The sequence below is a fragment of the Pseudochaenichthys georgianus genome, chromosome 7 (assembly GCF_902827115.2).
Source record: "Pseudochaenichthys georgianus chromosome 7, fPseGeo1.2, whole genome shotgun sequence".
Taxonomy (NCBI): domain Eukaryota; kingdom Metazoa; phylum Chordata; class Actinopteri; order Perciformes; family Channichthyidae; genus Pseudochaenichthys; species Pseudochaenichthys georgianus.
In genome coordinates this window covers 40,516,788-40,533,120 of record NC_047509.1, presented here as the reverse complement: position 1 = coordinate 40,533,120, position 16,333 = coordinate 40,516,788, and the positions used below count along the sequence as shown (strand labels likewise).

At 40.8% G+C, this 16,333-nt stretch overlaps 1 protein-coding gene across 1 annotated transcript in view; it reads left to right on the top strand.

The window, feature by feature from the left end:
- Nucleotides 1–1,118: 1,118 nt before the first annotated feature.
- Nucleotides 1,119–16,333, top strand: part of clcn6 (chloride channel 6) — a 34,831-nt gene continuing 19,616 nt past the window's right edge. The window contains exons 1-12 of the mRNA XM_034087596.2: nucleotides 1,119–1,198; nucleotides 6,786–6,845; nucleotides 6,926–6,991; nucleotides 9,566–9,631; nucleotides 9,704–9,770; nucleotides 10,727–10,833; nucleotides 11,633–11,759; nucleotides 12,207–12,274; nucleotides 14,789–14,847; nucleotides 14,956–15,088; nucleotides 15,184–15,297; nucleotides 16,075–16,241. Coding sequence (XP_033943487.1) covers nucleotides 1,124–1,198; nucleotides 6,786–6,845; nucleotides 6,926–6,991; nucleotides 9,566–9,631; nucleotides 9,704–9,770; nucleotides 10,727–10,833; nucleotides 11,633–11,759; nucleotides 12,207–12,274; nucleotides 14,789–14,847; nucleotides 14,956–15,088; nucleotides 15,184–15,297; nucleotides 16,075–16,241 — 1,109 coding nt within the window. The 5' untranslated portion in view covers nucleotides 1,119–1,123. The remainder of the gene's footprint in view (nucleotides 1,199–6,785; nucleotides 6,846–6,925; nucleotides 6,992–9,565; nucleotides 9,632–9,703; nucleotides 9,771–10,726; nucleotides 10,834–11,632; nucleotides 11,760–12,206; nucleotides 12,275–14,788; nucleotides 14,848–14,955; nucleotides 15,089–15,183; nucleotides 15,298–16,074; nucleotides 16,242–16,333) is intronic.

Sequence of the window (16,333 nt, the reverse complement as noted above, 5' to 3'; positions counted from 1 at the left end):
CTGTGAGGTCCGTGCAGAAAGCAGAGCAGTGTGTATAATATATATCACTCAGTAGAACAGGCCTACTCTTTTTATTTGCTTTAGTTTAGTAGATATCTACAAAGAGTCGATATTTAAAAAAAATTCTAAAACCATTTAGTGCTTCACATAATAAAATACACAACGGCTGTAGCCTGTTTTAGGAACTGTATGTGCGTGTGTGTGTGGTACAGTGTGTAGGTGTGTGTGGTACAGTCAGTGTGTAGGTGTGTGTGGTACAGCGTGTTGTACAGTGTGTGGATGCGGCGGACAGACAGGTCTCAGTTGGTTTGGTGTCCTCTGCTTACTTTTAATACTTGTAAATACAACTTTTGGCCCGTAATTTATTTTCCTCATTGTAGCGACCAGAGAGAGGGGGGGGGGGGTATATCCAGTCTCCGATAGTGTTACGTTATTATGAGAGTGCTCTGTTTGATTCTGAAATTGTATATATTTATATAAATATATATGTGTGTGTGTGTCCGCATCTGTAGCCTGTTATTGTCTCATTATACCGCACTGTGAATGAATCAAAGTAAATATAGAAGTGGTCATGAACACATCTGTCCATCAGACAGAGGGCTGCTGTGCCTCTTGTCATCATTAATGGACGTCTCTTTAAAATGACCGCTCAGAGGAGAGGAGTTCTTATTTCTCTAACCGCCTGCTGCTTCCCCTCCTCTCTCCTCGGTTCCCCTCCTCGGCTCCTCCGCTCGCATCTCCTGTGGGCGGGACTAAGTATTGAGGATAGGAGTCGAGGAGGGGAGTTAGAGAAATGAGAAAGGGCCCTCGTCTACATGAACCACGTGACGATAACCGTGTTTGGACTTCCGTTGTCGTAACTCTTCTATTATATGGCTCTGGGGGTACCTACTCTTGCTGCGTTTAAATGTCATGGGAAATATTACTTTTCAAAGAGCAATAACGTTATCGTCATATATTCAAAAATAAAATGTTAAGACACAGCTCCTACTCTTATATGCTGTCAAATAAGCTGTCTGTTGTTCTACACACTAAATGTGTAAGGTGTTTCTAGTGAATTAGATAGTTCTGTGCTGTGCGTTTTTACCAAAGCCACTGAACGCAGCGTGACACAACAGCGAAGATGGCGTGTTGTGGAAACTGTTTTTGTTGCCGATGTTGCTGCAGCGAAGGAGAGACTCGGACACCAGAGGAACTGGTAAGGCAAAAATATGAATTATTTCAAAAGGTGGTCTCTTGATTAATTTATAATTAGATATTTTCCGTCGGAATATCACGTGGGTTCTTCTCAGTGCACTGTTCTGGTTTCCGACACTGTTGTGTTCTGGTGTCTTACATCTTTTACCATAAAACCCATTCACAATGCAAAACCGACACCGTCGCAATAATGTATATGCATTTAGGAAGGGACAATGCACATGAATCAACATGAGCACTTGAGTCCATGATGTAAATGTGTCAGATGTATCCATAGACGCAGGGCCGGTGTTAGAGTATAACTTGAGTTATAACAACTGGCGTCATTCTATTATTTTATTTAGATAGATGTATCGGGGGCGTGTACATTGAGGACCCATTGTTGACTTCCAGGAAATAAACATGTCGATCGCCTCGTTTGTAGTTTACGTTAATCTTTTGCTATATCTGCCCCGATAGGATCACTTTGATGCACATTCAGTACTCGTATGTGAGGTTGTGGGTGAGAGGTCGATATCGTGAGGCTTACAGGGAGGTATCGAACATTACAAAATAGGTGACTGTGTGGATGCCTGTTCAAAACATTGCACACTTCAATAAATCATTTAAATTACATATTTGTGTCCGACTTTCATTTGTACATTGTTCTTTATGTGATGTATAGTAGCTTTGATAGCTGTCCATACCTTCAGACAGCCTAAAAGTAAAACACAAGTTGTTTACTCACAGCCCGAGCGCTCATCGAGATGACTGGATCATCTATGACAAACTGTGATCTGCTCCGATTCAATTGTGATATAAGTTCTGTAGCTATTCTCCTTTTTAATTAAATACCTGTATCCCTCTCATCACAACAAGACTCTACATTGTGCAGGGAAACAAATTACATACATGAAAATAACCCTGATGCATAGCTTGGAATGAAACAAACAAACTATCTTCCATGGCTAATACTGCATGTCACAGTAACGGTAAACCACAGAAAAGTAAGTCCTGCGGGGCACAAGTTGAATCCATATAATACGTTAGCATTTGTACATCGTTTTTTTTTTGTGCTAAAGGTAACATTCAAGCCATTTACAAATAAAAATGCTTACATGACATGTCCTTTGTTAAACATTAAGCTGTCTGTGGCTCTTTTCCGCTGTAACAAATGTGAATTCCCCCTCTGTGGAACGAATAAAGGTATTCCGATTCTGATTACATTGAACCTGTTGTGGAAACATTTCTTGATCAAATTGATATGAAACAAATGAGACAAACATCGCTGTGACACTGATGTCACATCGGGACATTAACCCTAAACATTCACAGTAAACCCAGAGTGACATATGCACAATTAGAAATATTATTATGATTTGCTCAGTTAATTTAGCTGATTACATTATATTTAGTTAATACATTCTTTATTCTTCAATTAAAAGTATCTTCAAACAAATGTAAACCAAAAAATCATCCTCATTAATTAAGTTATAAATAAGAGTTACTGTACCATTAAAGCTCAATGTCAGATATGTGACACTAGGGGGTGGGGGGGTTATTTGTCAGAAATGTGTTAGGTGATCTATTTAGTCTAAATAACGTTCCCCTTAATTTCCCCAAAAGTAGAAATGGGTCCGGGTTCTTATGGGTTAAACGTATAGGCTTAAAGGCATAATAGAACTACCGTATTATATGGATTCAACTTGTGCCCCGCTGGACTTACTTTTCTGTGGTTTATATATATATACATATATATATTATATTATATATAATATAATATATTATATTAGCCACGGAAGATAGTTTGTTTGTTTCATTCCAAGCTATGCATCAAGGTTATTTTGATGTATGTAATTTGTTTTTCCTGCACAATGTAGAGTCTTGTTGTGATGAGAGGGATACAGGTATTTAATTAAAAAAACTTGCTCGCTGGAGAATATTCACAGCACTTATATCACAATTGATCACCCATGCAGGTCACCCTTGAAAAAGAGAAGGGGCTTTCACCTGGTTAAATAAAGGCTACAAACAATCAGAGCAGATCACAGTTTGTCATAGATGATCCAGTCATCTCGATGAGCGTTCGGGCTGCGAGTAAACAACTTGTGTTTTACTTTTAGGCTGTCTGAAGGTATGGACAGCTATCAAAACTACTATACATCACATTAAGAACGATGTACAAATGAAAGTCGGACACAAATATATAATTTAAATTATTTATTCAAGTTTGCAATGTTTTGAACAGGCATCCACACAGTCACCTACTTTGTAATGTTCGATACCTCCCAGTAAGCGTCACGATATCGACCTCTCACCCACAACCTCACATACGAGTACTGAATGTGCATCAAAGTGATCTTAGGAGGGCAGATATAGCAAAAGATGAACGTAAACGACAAACGAGGCGATCGATATGTTTATTTCCTGTAAGTCAACAATGGGTCCTCAATGTACACGCCCCCGATACATCTATCTAAATAAAATAATAGAATGACGCCAGTTGTCATAACTCAAGTTATACTCTAACACCTGTTCTAGCCAATTTGATGTTTTAAAGTAAAATGCTTCAATCTGGTGCACTTTGAGCACACAATTACTAGAGACTATCTAGGGGGTACAACTCTAAACACCCATATGAAAAAGATCGGTTTACATTTTAATAATCAAATAAGCATGTGAACATAACCAATAACCTACCGTAGCCAATAACAAATAAATGTAACTTATTTTATTTTTGTTGTTCAATCATATCTTATTTTACCTTCTTTAACATTTATTTATGCATATTTTTGTATCTCTCCAGTTTTAAACAATATTTTTGGTTTACTGTACTATAGTACACATTGGAATGATTTCAAACCTGTTTATTGCAATAATTATAAAGGAGTGCCTTGGAAATATTTGTTTACATAAATTGTGATCAAAACGTTTGAGACCCACTGACATAACTTTTCCTCACTGAGCCTCTCAGCCTCCACCCTTGTTGTAGAAACATCTTCTTCTTATATCCGTTAGCGCAGCTAGCACCAGATGCTAATAACAACAGCACCGGTACCGGTGCACCCTCTCTCTCTCTCTCCCTCGCTCGCTCCCACGCTCGCACTTTGGCTGTGAGCTGCGGGCGCCAGATAAGCCAACATCCCCCACTTTCATCACTTACAGCGCCCATCGTACAGGGCATATGAAACGTGTAACCGGGGTGAAAAGGGTGTTACATTTACTTAATTATTAATGTTGTTACATCAGGGCCGAAAATTAGGATGAGCACCAACGGGCAAAAATGTTTTTTTCCCTCCCAGAGCTGCCAGCTCAGCGCCTCCACAGATCTGGCGCCCTAAAAACTTGCCAAAAACCGGCCCTGCATTGACGCTAACTTTCTTTCGTAGTCCCTGGCAGGTTGATGGCACTAAAAGAAAACACACAAAGTCACATAAGCACGGAAAAACCAATGAGCAGCCTTAAAACACATAAACATATGGTGCAAACATGATTTCTAATCGATTTACAGACACCGGTAGAGATACGAAACTGTTTAAAGCAGTGCAATAATGTATCTGTGTCTCTTTTAAAAATCGTAGGGTAGACGTTCCTATCAAGCCCATGAAGCATTACATCCACTTGTGAATACTAGGTAATATAAAAAATAAACTACATGCTTTTTGCTTGATATTTTTCCCCCCAAATCTGCTTTTAAATGACAGTTTATATTGTGGGTCAATCAATCAATCAAAGTTTATTTGTATTGCACAATATCATACATGCCAACCTTTCCAAATCCAAAAGAGGTATGTTTGGGCGTGGAAAATGTGCATGCTCAGATTAGGTAATCAGAAGAAATGTAACCCCAGTAATTACATGTACAAACCATGTATTTAATATATTTCATCACTTTTTGTATTTTTCACAAAAATTGGTCATACAATGTTCAGTCACTTTAGTGCTTGGTATGTAGCAGACTTGGCTTTCTTGAGAAGTTCAGGGTCTGGTTTCCAGTTGCAGTAGGTGAATCTTTTGAAGATGTTTATCTTCCCTGCCAAAAGACCTTTGTGTGCTTCTCTCCTCTCCGCGATACCTTGATAAACTCGTGATCTGCTGTCCACTTGGCTTTAAACACATTGTCCTGCCGCTTGGTGGGCTTCTTCTCGGGAGTTCTATTATCGCGGAATTTCCATATCAAAACCTGTAGCTGTGTGTATTGTTGAACATCTCTGATCTGAATAAACAACACTGGGGTGCCAAGACCGAACACTAATCACGTGATGAGCAAATCCAATTTCATTGGATAGGAGCCAAAGTCGAGTCCATTGTCTATGGTGCAGCAAAGGGGCATTTTTATTTTTTATAATTTGGGAAGATTGAAATCGGTAGGGAAAGCCAGCTAAATCGGTAGGCGGTAGAAACATGTAAAAAGCGGTAGACTACCGCCCAAATCGGTAGGGTTGGCAGGTATGCAATATTATTCACTTTACAATTGTCTCAGGGGGCTTGTACAGAATATGACATCCTCTGTCCTAAAACCCCTGCAGCTTACAAGAAAAACTCCCAAAGAAAACCTCTGGGAAAGTTGGATTAGTAGCATACATATTCGGAACATGAGAGTACACAGGTATAGACAGAGAGACGGAAGAAGTAAGGTGTCCCCCGACAAACTAAGCCTATATCAGCAAAACTAGGGGCTGAATCTAATCAGCCCTAACTATAAGCTTTATCAAAAAGGAAGGTCTTAAGCGCACTCTTAAAAACGGATAGGCTGTCTGCCACCCGAACACAAACTGGAAGCTGATTCCACAAATGTGGAGCTTGATAAGAAAAGGCTCTGGCTCCCATTGTACTTTTAGAGACTCTAGGAACAACCAACAACCCTGCATTCTTGGAACGCAATGCCCTGGTAGGACAGTAGGGTATAATGAGTTCTTTAAGGTAAGATGGCGCCTGCCCAATAAGGGCTTTGTAGGCGAGAAGAAGAATTTTAAATTCTATCCTGTGTTCTATAGGGAGCCAGTGTAAGGCAGCCAGAACAGGAGTAATGTGGTCCCTTTTCCTAACTCTGGTTAGTACACGAGCCGCAGCATTTTGAATCAGCTGAAGCGACTTTTTCAGGTACACCCTGAGAATAAATACAATAGTCCAGCCTTGAAGTAACAAATGCATGGATTCGTTTCTCGATTTAAGGCAAGATATGCCTGATTTTTGTTCTGTTGCGTAGGTGAAAAAGGGGCAATTTCTAAATGAAGCTATTGAAGTAGACGTGTGACGAGCCTGCTCTACCAAGAAGTGTACTTTTTGACACACTCAGAAGATTACCTTTTGAAGATAACATGTTTTGCATATTGCTACACCTGTTTACAGTTAATACACATTTCTTTAAATCAAAATCTAAGAGACCGATCAGAGACATCGGTCAATAAATCCTGGATATCCCATGTTCTCCTCGACATTAGGGTGCGCTGTGATTATTTTCTATGTAAACTATGTGCTGGTTTTCATGTTGTGAATGAAATGGTATTCAGCTAAACACTTGTAGTTAGCTGCAGGGTTTGGCAGTCCCTGCTTGGCTGGATGTGTCTGTAGAGAACAATAACACCTATTTTGATGTTTTCCTGAAGATGATCCTTGGGGAATTCCAAGATGAAGAGGATGAGATTCTACCCAGGAAAGACTATGAGGTAAGTAAGCAGTGTGGATGTGTTCAGGTACAGATGTCTGAGTCAAGTGTGGGTTGACTTTTCTCGTTTTGGCTTTACAGAGCTTGGATTATGATCGCTGCATCAACGAGCCCTACGTGGAGCTTCTCGAGGGAATGGACAACAAGGTAAGAGAGATCACTTCCAATGTCTTTTGTTCACTTGTCGCTCAAAGTGGAGGACACATCTCCAAAGCCTTCACTTCCAGCAGGTGGAGTCTTACAGATCCATGTATATTGTGTGTTCAGGAAAATCTCTCTCTCTCTCTCACGTACACTGCTGTACAACGTTTATATAGAGATGTTGGATTAACTTGGCTCAGAAGGGACCCACAGTACACATTGGTGTGCAAATATATCCCTGGAGTGGATAAATAATAGCAATAATAAAATGAGTCAAAGTTGTTTACATGGTCTCTGGTGTATCACAATGTATTATCTGTACCCTGATTGACAAAAAGATAAATATATAGTATATTCTACAGAAACAATTCAAACTGAGGTCCTACAACAACAACAACAAACGTATTCAGACCTTAGACATTTATTAATTATGATCTATTTAAACTCAAGGCTTAAAGTAGATAAACATTTCTTAAATATTTCTAAAACATACTTTTTTGGGTTCTTTCCATTGTCCTAAACACTAACCCATTTTTTTCTCACTTTTGTTGAAAATATATTTCTGGATTGTAAACTACATCACATCGATCAACATTATAATTTAACTAAGAAATGTCACTAATGAACATCCTTCTCAGTACTTAAGCAAGCGTTATAGTTAATGCAAAATCTCACCTGTGTACAAATGTCCACATTTAAAATGTTGTTGTTCACTTAGTGACTTATGTGCTCACTAATTCATAGGAAATAATAATTTAACGTTTGATCGTTATCTGAGACTGAAGTCTGGTTCCCTCCTTCCTCTCAGGGGCGTCGCCTGGACCTGAAAACATTTGGGGCTTAGCCCACTCGATAATCAGCTCACGGCATATAGGCAGGGGTAAAGTGCTATTTTTTACGAGTGGCGAGCGGACCTCACCTCCTCTAGGGGGGTCCGGGGGGATGCTCCCCAGGGAAGATTTTTTTTTTAAATATTGAAGTTAAAAACATCAATCTGGTGCACTTTGAGAGCAACATTAGGAGATCTATGGATACACCTCTCAACATCCACACACAACTGTAATCAGATGTTCTTTTTCTTTATGGATATTTTACAAATCACTCCCCTTTTAAACTGTGTTCTTGTTTTACTGCTATATAGTATTTCATAACTGTTTTTCCTTTATTCTCTTGTTTTTTTTTATAACGATAATGATCATATGAAGGTGTGCCGCGGAAATAATCTTTTGAATAATTTGTGACCAAACCGTTTGAGACCCACTGAGATAACTTAGACTAAAGTGAACTATCTAAACACTCAGAGAGTCCTTTAGCTCACCTGAGTCTCTCAGTCTGAGAGGAGAGCTCTCCTCCAGCTTGTTGTGGAACCAACAGCTCCTTATGTCCGTTAGTGCAGCTAGCTAACCAGATGCTAACAACACGGTCCCTGCTGGCACCTCTCTCTCTCTCTCTCTCTCTCTCTCTCTCTCTCTCTCTCTCTCTCTCTCTCTCTCTCTCTCTCTCTCTCTCTCTCTCTCTCTCTCTGAGGAAGCAGTTATTGTTGTTGCTTGTTAAGGGTCGAGCTCAAACTGACACAAGATAGTTTGCTGGCTAGGGACATCTGGTAGTCCAATGTATCTGAATGCTATCTCCCCTTTGGCATATATTCTTAGCTAGGGACAGGCTTATAGTGCCTTGCTTGTTATGTCTTGTTATGCCCAATGTTGATTATTCTCTCAGAGCTTGCTAAATACAAGGGACTGGGGAAAGATCTTCAGAATCGGTTAGGCAGGGGCTGCGACAACTCGTTGCTGCAGCAAATCTCTTCCAATAAACCATCATTGTCTGTCTGCCATCAAGTCCAGCTCTCCCGTGTTGCACTGTGTTTCAAGTCCTTGCTCCAGAAGTTTCCGTTACATTATGTAGTGCCATCTTCCATTAAGGATCCACCCAGGGCTTCTGATAATAAAGCTTATAGTATTAACAAAGCTGTGTTTCTAGACATTTTCATTTGTGGAAGTTGTCCCATACTTAAAATGAACCTAAACCTGATGCTGCACACATGTTAGGGGCCAGGGCTATTTTGATTCTCAATGGAGATTATTGGTCTTGCCTGATATCAGTGAACTTTCTTCTTATATTTGATCTGTGGACACTACTAGTTTATTTTAAACTAGACTGCTTATCTAAATAATGAACTAAATCATCTAGCTAATTGAACTGACCTCTTTTTGTTAAGAACAGGAACATACCGTTACGTGTTTTTACAGATCATCTGAAAGAGCTGCTTTAACAAGATGTATCGCAGTAGTAGAAACAATTGAATAGTATGCCTACTCTATCTATTTCATAAATATGAAATAATAATTGTATGAAAAAAATGTACATAAATTCTATGATATGAAGAAAATAAAAATGGAATGTGCACAAACACATAAAATAAGAAAATGTGCATTCTGCTGCACTACTGTTGGATTAGGTCATGTGATAAAAACAACTTTGTTGATACAATTTAAATCCATCATTAAAACATATTTTCTACATTTTAATATTCATATCTTATTTGTCAAATGTTTTTAACATGTTTTCATGTCCCAATAGAAAGCCAAAAAGTATGAAGCAGTGCGATGGATGCTGATGTTTGCAATCGGAGTCACCGTGGGTCTGGTAGGTGGGCCGGGAATATCTCTTTGATAGCCACATTTCAACGTACTAATCATCACTTCCTGTCTCCTTCAGGTGGGCCTCTTTGTGGATTTCTTTGTTCGCCTCTTCACCAAAATCAAATATACTTTGGTTGCGGATTGTATCCTTTGGCATGCCTCTTCTAATGGTAGGATAAATGGCTGAGTGCAGTGTGCAGTGATCAGCCTTTCTGTGACGTGCTGTCCACCGCACAGGGGTATGGGCGTGGAAATGGTGTTCGTGGAATAATGTGCATTTAGGCAAAATAAGTCACAATATTACCCAAAGGGTTATACTAACGTCTGACAATTTGACAAAAATAACCAAGTTATAAAATAAATGATAAATAAGATTCTTATAATATAGATTACGTTTATAAAATCCTTCCTCCTGCCCCCTGGCAGTAAGGTCAGACTGTACACATGTCAATCAGTGCTCTGCAGTCACAGTATGTGTGGGGGAAACTTCTGTTTAGCAATGCTTTGGGAGTCACCGACTCATGAAGGAGACACAGGACGAGCAGGAGTTCTGATGTCAAACACTGATATTTATTAAGAGTAGAATAACGGCCGGAGAGATCACAAAGTGTTATCACACAAGAGCATAGGCGACTTAACGAAAAACATATCTTTGAAATAACAGATTCTCAGAAAAGCTGAGAATCACTAGACACAAACAGATCGGATTAAAATATTCTCTGACAGTATGCATAAAGGGAAGCGTGTTAGCGGATCACATGATGCTATGAAGATAACAAATTGCATTTATAAAACAGAGCAGCAAATACACAAACAAATAGGAACAAATCTGTAAACCTTAAATTGATTCACAAATGAGTGCAAAATGATTATGATCCATAATGAATGGAGTATGGACAGGCATATAAAGTGCATAGTGCATACTAGCCATTTTTTCTCTCTTCCGGGCAGGTCACCCTGGAAAAAGAGATCATTTGATCTCAAGGGGCTTTCACCTGGTTAAATAAAGGCTACAAACAGCCATCATTCATTACAGTATGTTCTGACAGTAAGCAGAAACATTGAGATGTGTGAATGTTGTCCTGAGCTCAGCCTGCAGCCTTGCAGCAGTGCAGTGACAGAGGCTGTCTCTCTGTGTCCCTGCTGGAGCTCCTGGCCTTCAACCTGACCTTCGTCTTCATCGCCAGTGTGCTCGTCCTCGTTGAGGTAGGACTGCTCACACACAGCAGCTTTTACATTCAAACAGAAGGCATTGTCTTATGATATTAAGTCATCGCAGTCATGTGAGTAGTAAAACATGTAATTCAGAAAACTCTCCTCAAGACTCCAATAAGAAGCATATTTGTTAAATAAAATTCTCGCAAGAGATAAAGCCCTGATGCGTAACCTCCCGACACACACACATCATAACAATCCATCTAGCCAACACAGTAACAGCAGGGCGGCTAAGGAGTGGGTTGTTGGTTTGATTCCCTTGTAGTCAACATATTGAAGTGTCAATTGGCAAGACACTGAAAATGGTCCCTGAAAAAGCACTATAAATGCGGTCTATTTACCTTTGACAAAAGTAGATAGTCTGAAGTATTCATACCATAGAGAGAGCAGTGATTTATTAATCCTGTGCATTAATCATTCCCACAGTCTCCTTCTTACATGTGGCTGCAGCAACTGTGTTGCTTTGAAGCTGCATCATGTGTTTAGCATCTTCATATTTGTCTGATATTAAGGTTTAATCTTCATTTGTGAAATATGCTGCTGTGCAGATGTTTGTGATAAAGCTAAAACACTCTGTTAGACGGTTTGAGAAACTCTCTGTGTTGACCGGCTTACAGACCACTGGGAACGTGTTTTATAAAACCTTCACTTTCCAGTATTTTGTTCAGCATTGACCCAAACTTGACCCGGCATCAATACATACACACACAAAGATGCAATGTATTCAGGGTTTTTAATGCAAATCAAAGTGTGTTTGTGATCCTAGAAAATGTATGTTGCCTGTTTCCAGCCTTTAGCTGCAGGTTCGGGGATCCCAGAAATTAAAAGTTACCTAAACGGAGTGAAGGTTCCAGGAGTCGTCCGGCTGCGAACTTGCCTCTGCAAAGCTGCTGGAGTCCTGTTCAGCGTGGCTGGAGGTAAGGTCTGACTTTCATACTGAATGTGTCCAAGTTGAATTTATTTATATTGAAGGGGCTTGCTACTGACAATTTGTTCACTTAAATCAAAAATCTTAGTTTCCAAAAGGAATAAATGCATATTCCCACAATGATGAGCAGTGCTGTTGTGATGATCCAATTAATAAATACATGTAATGGAATTGTGTGTGTGTGTGTGTGTGTGTGTGTGTGTGTGTGTGTGTGTGTGTGTGTGTGTGTGTGTGTGTGTGTGTGTGTGTGTGGTGTGTGTGTGTGTGTGTGTGTGTGTGTGTGTGTGTGTGTGTGTGTGTGTGTGTGTGTGTGTGTGTGTGTGTGTGTGTGTGTGTGTGTGTGTGTGTGTGTGTGTGTGTGTGTGTGTGTGTGTGTGTGTGTGTGTGTGTGTGTGTGTGTGTGTGTGTGTGTGTGTGTGTGTGTGTGTCCAATCAGGTCTGTTTGTGGGGAAAGAGGGTCCAATGATTCACAGTGGAGCCATAGTGGGGGCCGGCCTTCCTCAGGTACTACAGGGGTCCCTCAGGGCTCTGTTCTTGGTCCCCTCCTCCTTGTCAACATTTTAATTGTTTTATTATTATGTTCAGTGGCGGCGCCAGGGTATACTGAGGTAGGCTACAGCCATACCAAGAAATGGCTTAGCCCCACCATGAAAAATGATTTTAAAGTATGCAAAATAAAGTCCGCCAACTCGCGCGGAGTAAATTGCACAGACAGCAGTAAATACCGGAGACTAGAAACGGTTTGAAAACTTTTGTCACGTAGTGATCGTCTTCTCAATAGAACATCTTTGATAATGTCTTCTGGCCAATCAGAATCACGAGAACGACGTGGTGTTGTTGCAGGAAGTCCCGACGGAGAATACTTTTGCTGTATTATCGATACCACATTAAGTGTTGATAGAAATCAACACGTAACGAAATAAGACCCCACGGTTTGATGATTGATAGGTGTGTGGGCTGTCTTTCATTTCGACACACAGAACAATGGGGGATATCCACCCTTATCCACACTGTAAAGTAATTCACACAGCCTCTTCCCTCTTCTCTCTGTGAGGAGCAGCAGGTTCAGCTTTCAGAACAAAGTAACAAAAAATTAAAATGGCAATCATTTTTTTAAATATGTCGTGTAGTAATAGATGTATTTATTGTTCTTCTCAAGAGAGGACCAGAATGTGTATTTTATGTTAGTATTTCAAAAGATCTCCTGGGGAAGAATCCCCTCTGACCCCCCTGCAGGGGTTGGGCTTTCAGCATGTCAACTCTTTCACCTGTGGGGAAATTGCTGACTTGAGCCCCACCACTGCATGGGTTAGCCCTACCATAGATTACCCAACACAAATACTCTGGAGCCGCAACTGATTATTTTTATTGTTGTTATTTGTAGGGCTTTGTCCTAATATTTATTTTTGTTTTAAACTATGTTGAAAGATTAGTTTAATATCAATTTTTTATGTTGCTATGAAATTCTGAATGAAAGGCTGCGCCCGAGACTGGTATTTCGCTGGGTTGAGTAGTGTGGGGTCTTGAGTGAGATGCGGCACAGCAGTCTGTCACTTTACTCTTGCTAGGTTAGTTTGGCTGTTATCATTTATATTTATCTGCAACAATGGATATCAGGAAGTGGTTCACGAAAGGAATATGGCAACTCAGCGCCAGATGCAGGCACATTAGAAGACATCAGTTACGTTACCAGCGAGCTAGCAAGCCAGCCAGGGACAAGGGAGGCTGGCAATCAATTCTATTTTGAAGAGAAATTGACTCTCAAGCCGGCTCTCTCACAAACTGCTCTGTGCGCAAGCAGACCGCTGCACAGGCTCTCTGCCTCGCTCTCTCTCTCCCTTTCTCTCCACCTCTCCACCCTGTGTGCGCTCAGGTTTGACTGCGTGCTTGCCCAAGTTGGCACAGCGTTACAAATGTGCCACAAAAGTTACCAACCAATGGATGTAGCCTATAATAAGACCGTCAACAGCCTTATGGCAACCTAACCCCCCCCCTTGACAAATCTCGTGATTTCCCGGGAAATGTAAGTCTCGGGGTGGGCCCGCCCTGGTAAATCAAATGCCCGCCCAGAGACGTATGTCTGCCACCGGGTCTGGTGGGTTTGCTATCCTGGCTCCAAAATGGTGGAATGAGCTCCCATTGACATCAGGACAGCAGAAAGCCTGCACACCTTCCGGAGAGACTGAAAACTCATCTCTTTCGACTCCACCTCGAGCGATAGAATTACTAACAAAGCACTTATATACTAATAAAGGACTGGCTTATCTAAAGCCAGTTGAGTGGCACTTGAAATGTTTGGCTCTATGAAACCTGATGTACTTTATGATTCTGTTTTCTTCAAGGTTGTGTCTTCCTGGTCGAATGTACTTATTGTAAATCGCTTTGGATAAAAGCGTCAGCTAAATGTAATGTAATGTAATATCATTTGTTACATGGATTTGGTGCCAAATAAAAACAAATTACCACTCAGGAATTGTTACAAATTAGGAAATGTCACTCCATTAGGACCTTTAAACCTTAAAATAATAAATGCTGGGATTAGGGTTACAAAACACTTTTGGTATTTGGAGATCAGAAACCCCCTTATTGTGAAATAGGAAAGTCGAACCCCTCTGAAAGCTCTCAGTCTGCAGTTTGTAAAGCTTCATGAAGATGTGATTATCATAAAGTGAGCATGTCTGTAGAGCAGAGGCTGCTGGGTATCTATAGAACATTTTTGCATTCAGAAAACTAGAGGTCAGAAGTCAAGGGGACCCTGTGGTCGTAGCCATGGCAGCTCTAACCTTGCCAAAAATGTGCTTTGGAGATTATTTATCCTTCTTCCCGACAAGTTTAACCTGCAATATGATATCGGGGTCTTTGCTCCAGTGAGCCTGCTACAGCCTCTTAAAGACAGGGAAGTGGGCAGGGCTTCACTTCCATTGTAAAATCATTGACTTTCAATTGGTCCATCCACTGATGGATTTGACTCATAATATGGCTAGAAATGTGCTCATCAGCTTCTTCCCCCTCCATCAGTTTCAGAGCATCACTTTCAAGAAGATCAAATTCGATTTGTCCTACTTCCGCAGTGACAGGTATGGCTACACAAACTACACAAACTACACAAACAGCGTTACCGAAGTCAAAATATGCAGCTAGTGTGAACAAGCATATCTCATGTTGTCGTGTGTTCTGATTTTCAGGGACAAGCGAGACTTTGTGTCAGCAGGTGCAGCAGCTGGAGTAGCTGCTGCATTTGGTGCTCCTATAGGTGGCACGCTCTTCAGTCTGGAGGAGGGCTCCTCTTTCTGGAACCAGGCACTCACTTGGAAAGTGGTATGTCACCTCATCCAAAACACCAAAACATGTGTTGTCGCTTTAATCTACACTAGTTAAGTAGACCTCAGTTTTCTCCTCTATTTTTGTTCAAGCTCTTCTGCTCAATGTCTGCCACGTTCACCCTCAACTTCTTCCGCTCTGGGATCAACTTTAACAAGTGGGGCTCCTTCCAGCTGCCTGGTCTGCTCAACTTTGGAGAGTTCAAGGTAAATAGTTAATCCCTGGGGTTGTCTCTTTGTTTGAGCTCAAATATGTGTGAAAATGTATGTCTTTAAGTTTTATTAAATTATAACATTTATATTATAATTATTCAATATATTATTGGTGTCAAAAACTCTTTTATTACACACATCTCGACAACAATAACAATTGTGCAAATTGTAAAAATATTGTTCAAACACCACGCTAATTTCCTCATTACAGCAGCCTCCTCCAATTCCTCTCGTTTGCTGCTGTTGAGATCTTGATAATCGTTGTGGTTAATATCCACATTCTTTAGTAGGACTCCAGTACATCCAGAGCTCTGCTGCTTGCATGTTCACTCACTACCGCTCCAGGGACCACATCGTCCCTCTACTAAAAGACCTTCTACTGTTTCCCCATCCCACAATGGATCCATTTCAAAATCCTCATCACAAACCAAGCCCTTCATAACCAGGCCCCCTTCTGTCTCACCCACCTTCACTGCCATCCTCCTTTCCTTTTGACACCAACCTCCTGTTCCCACCATTCAGGAATGGACACCGGATATGGGTGGGGGACTCCATCTGGAACTCTCACCTCCAATTTATCTGTGACTACTCGAATCTGTTTATGTTCAAGATCAAGAAAGGACTGAGAACTCTTAAGATGGCTCTTATTGTTTCAGTGTATGTCCTGTCCTGCCTTTTTGCCTGGTGAATTCTCCATGACCTTTTGTTTTCTCTCCTTTCATTCATTGCTTGATGAAACATATCAGTGACGTTCTGATGTTTGCTCTGCAGTGTCCAGATGAAGATAAGAACTGCCACCTGTGGACAGTAGTGGACCTGGCCTTCTTTGTCCTGATGGGGGTGGTGGGTGGCTTGCTGGGGGCGCTCTTCAACTGCATGAACAAAACCCTGGCCAAGTATCGCATCAGGAACATCCACCCAAAGGCCAAGTTCATCAGGTGATTGCTACAGGGCATCTTCATACAATCAGCACCCGTCGTTACTGTCCTAAAGGTCTGTTCTGCTTTTGACTGCAAATGTCTTAAAATGT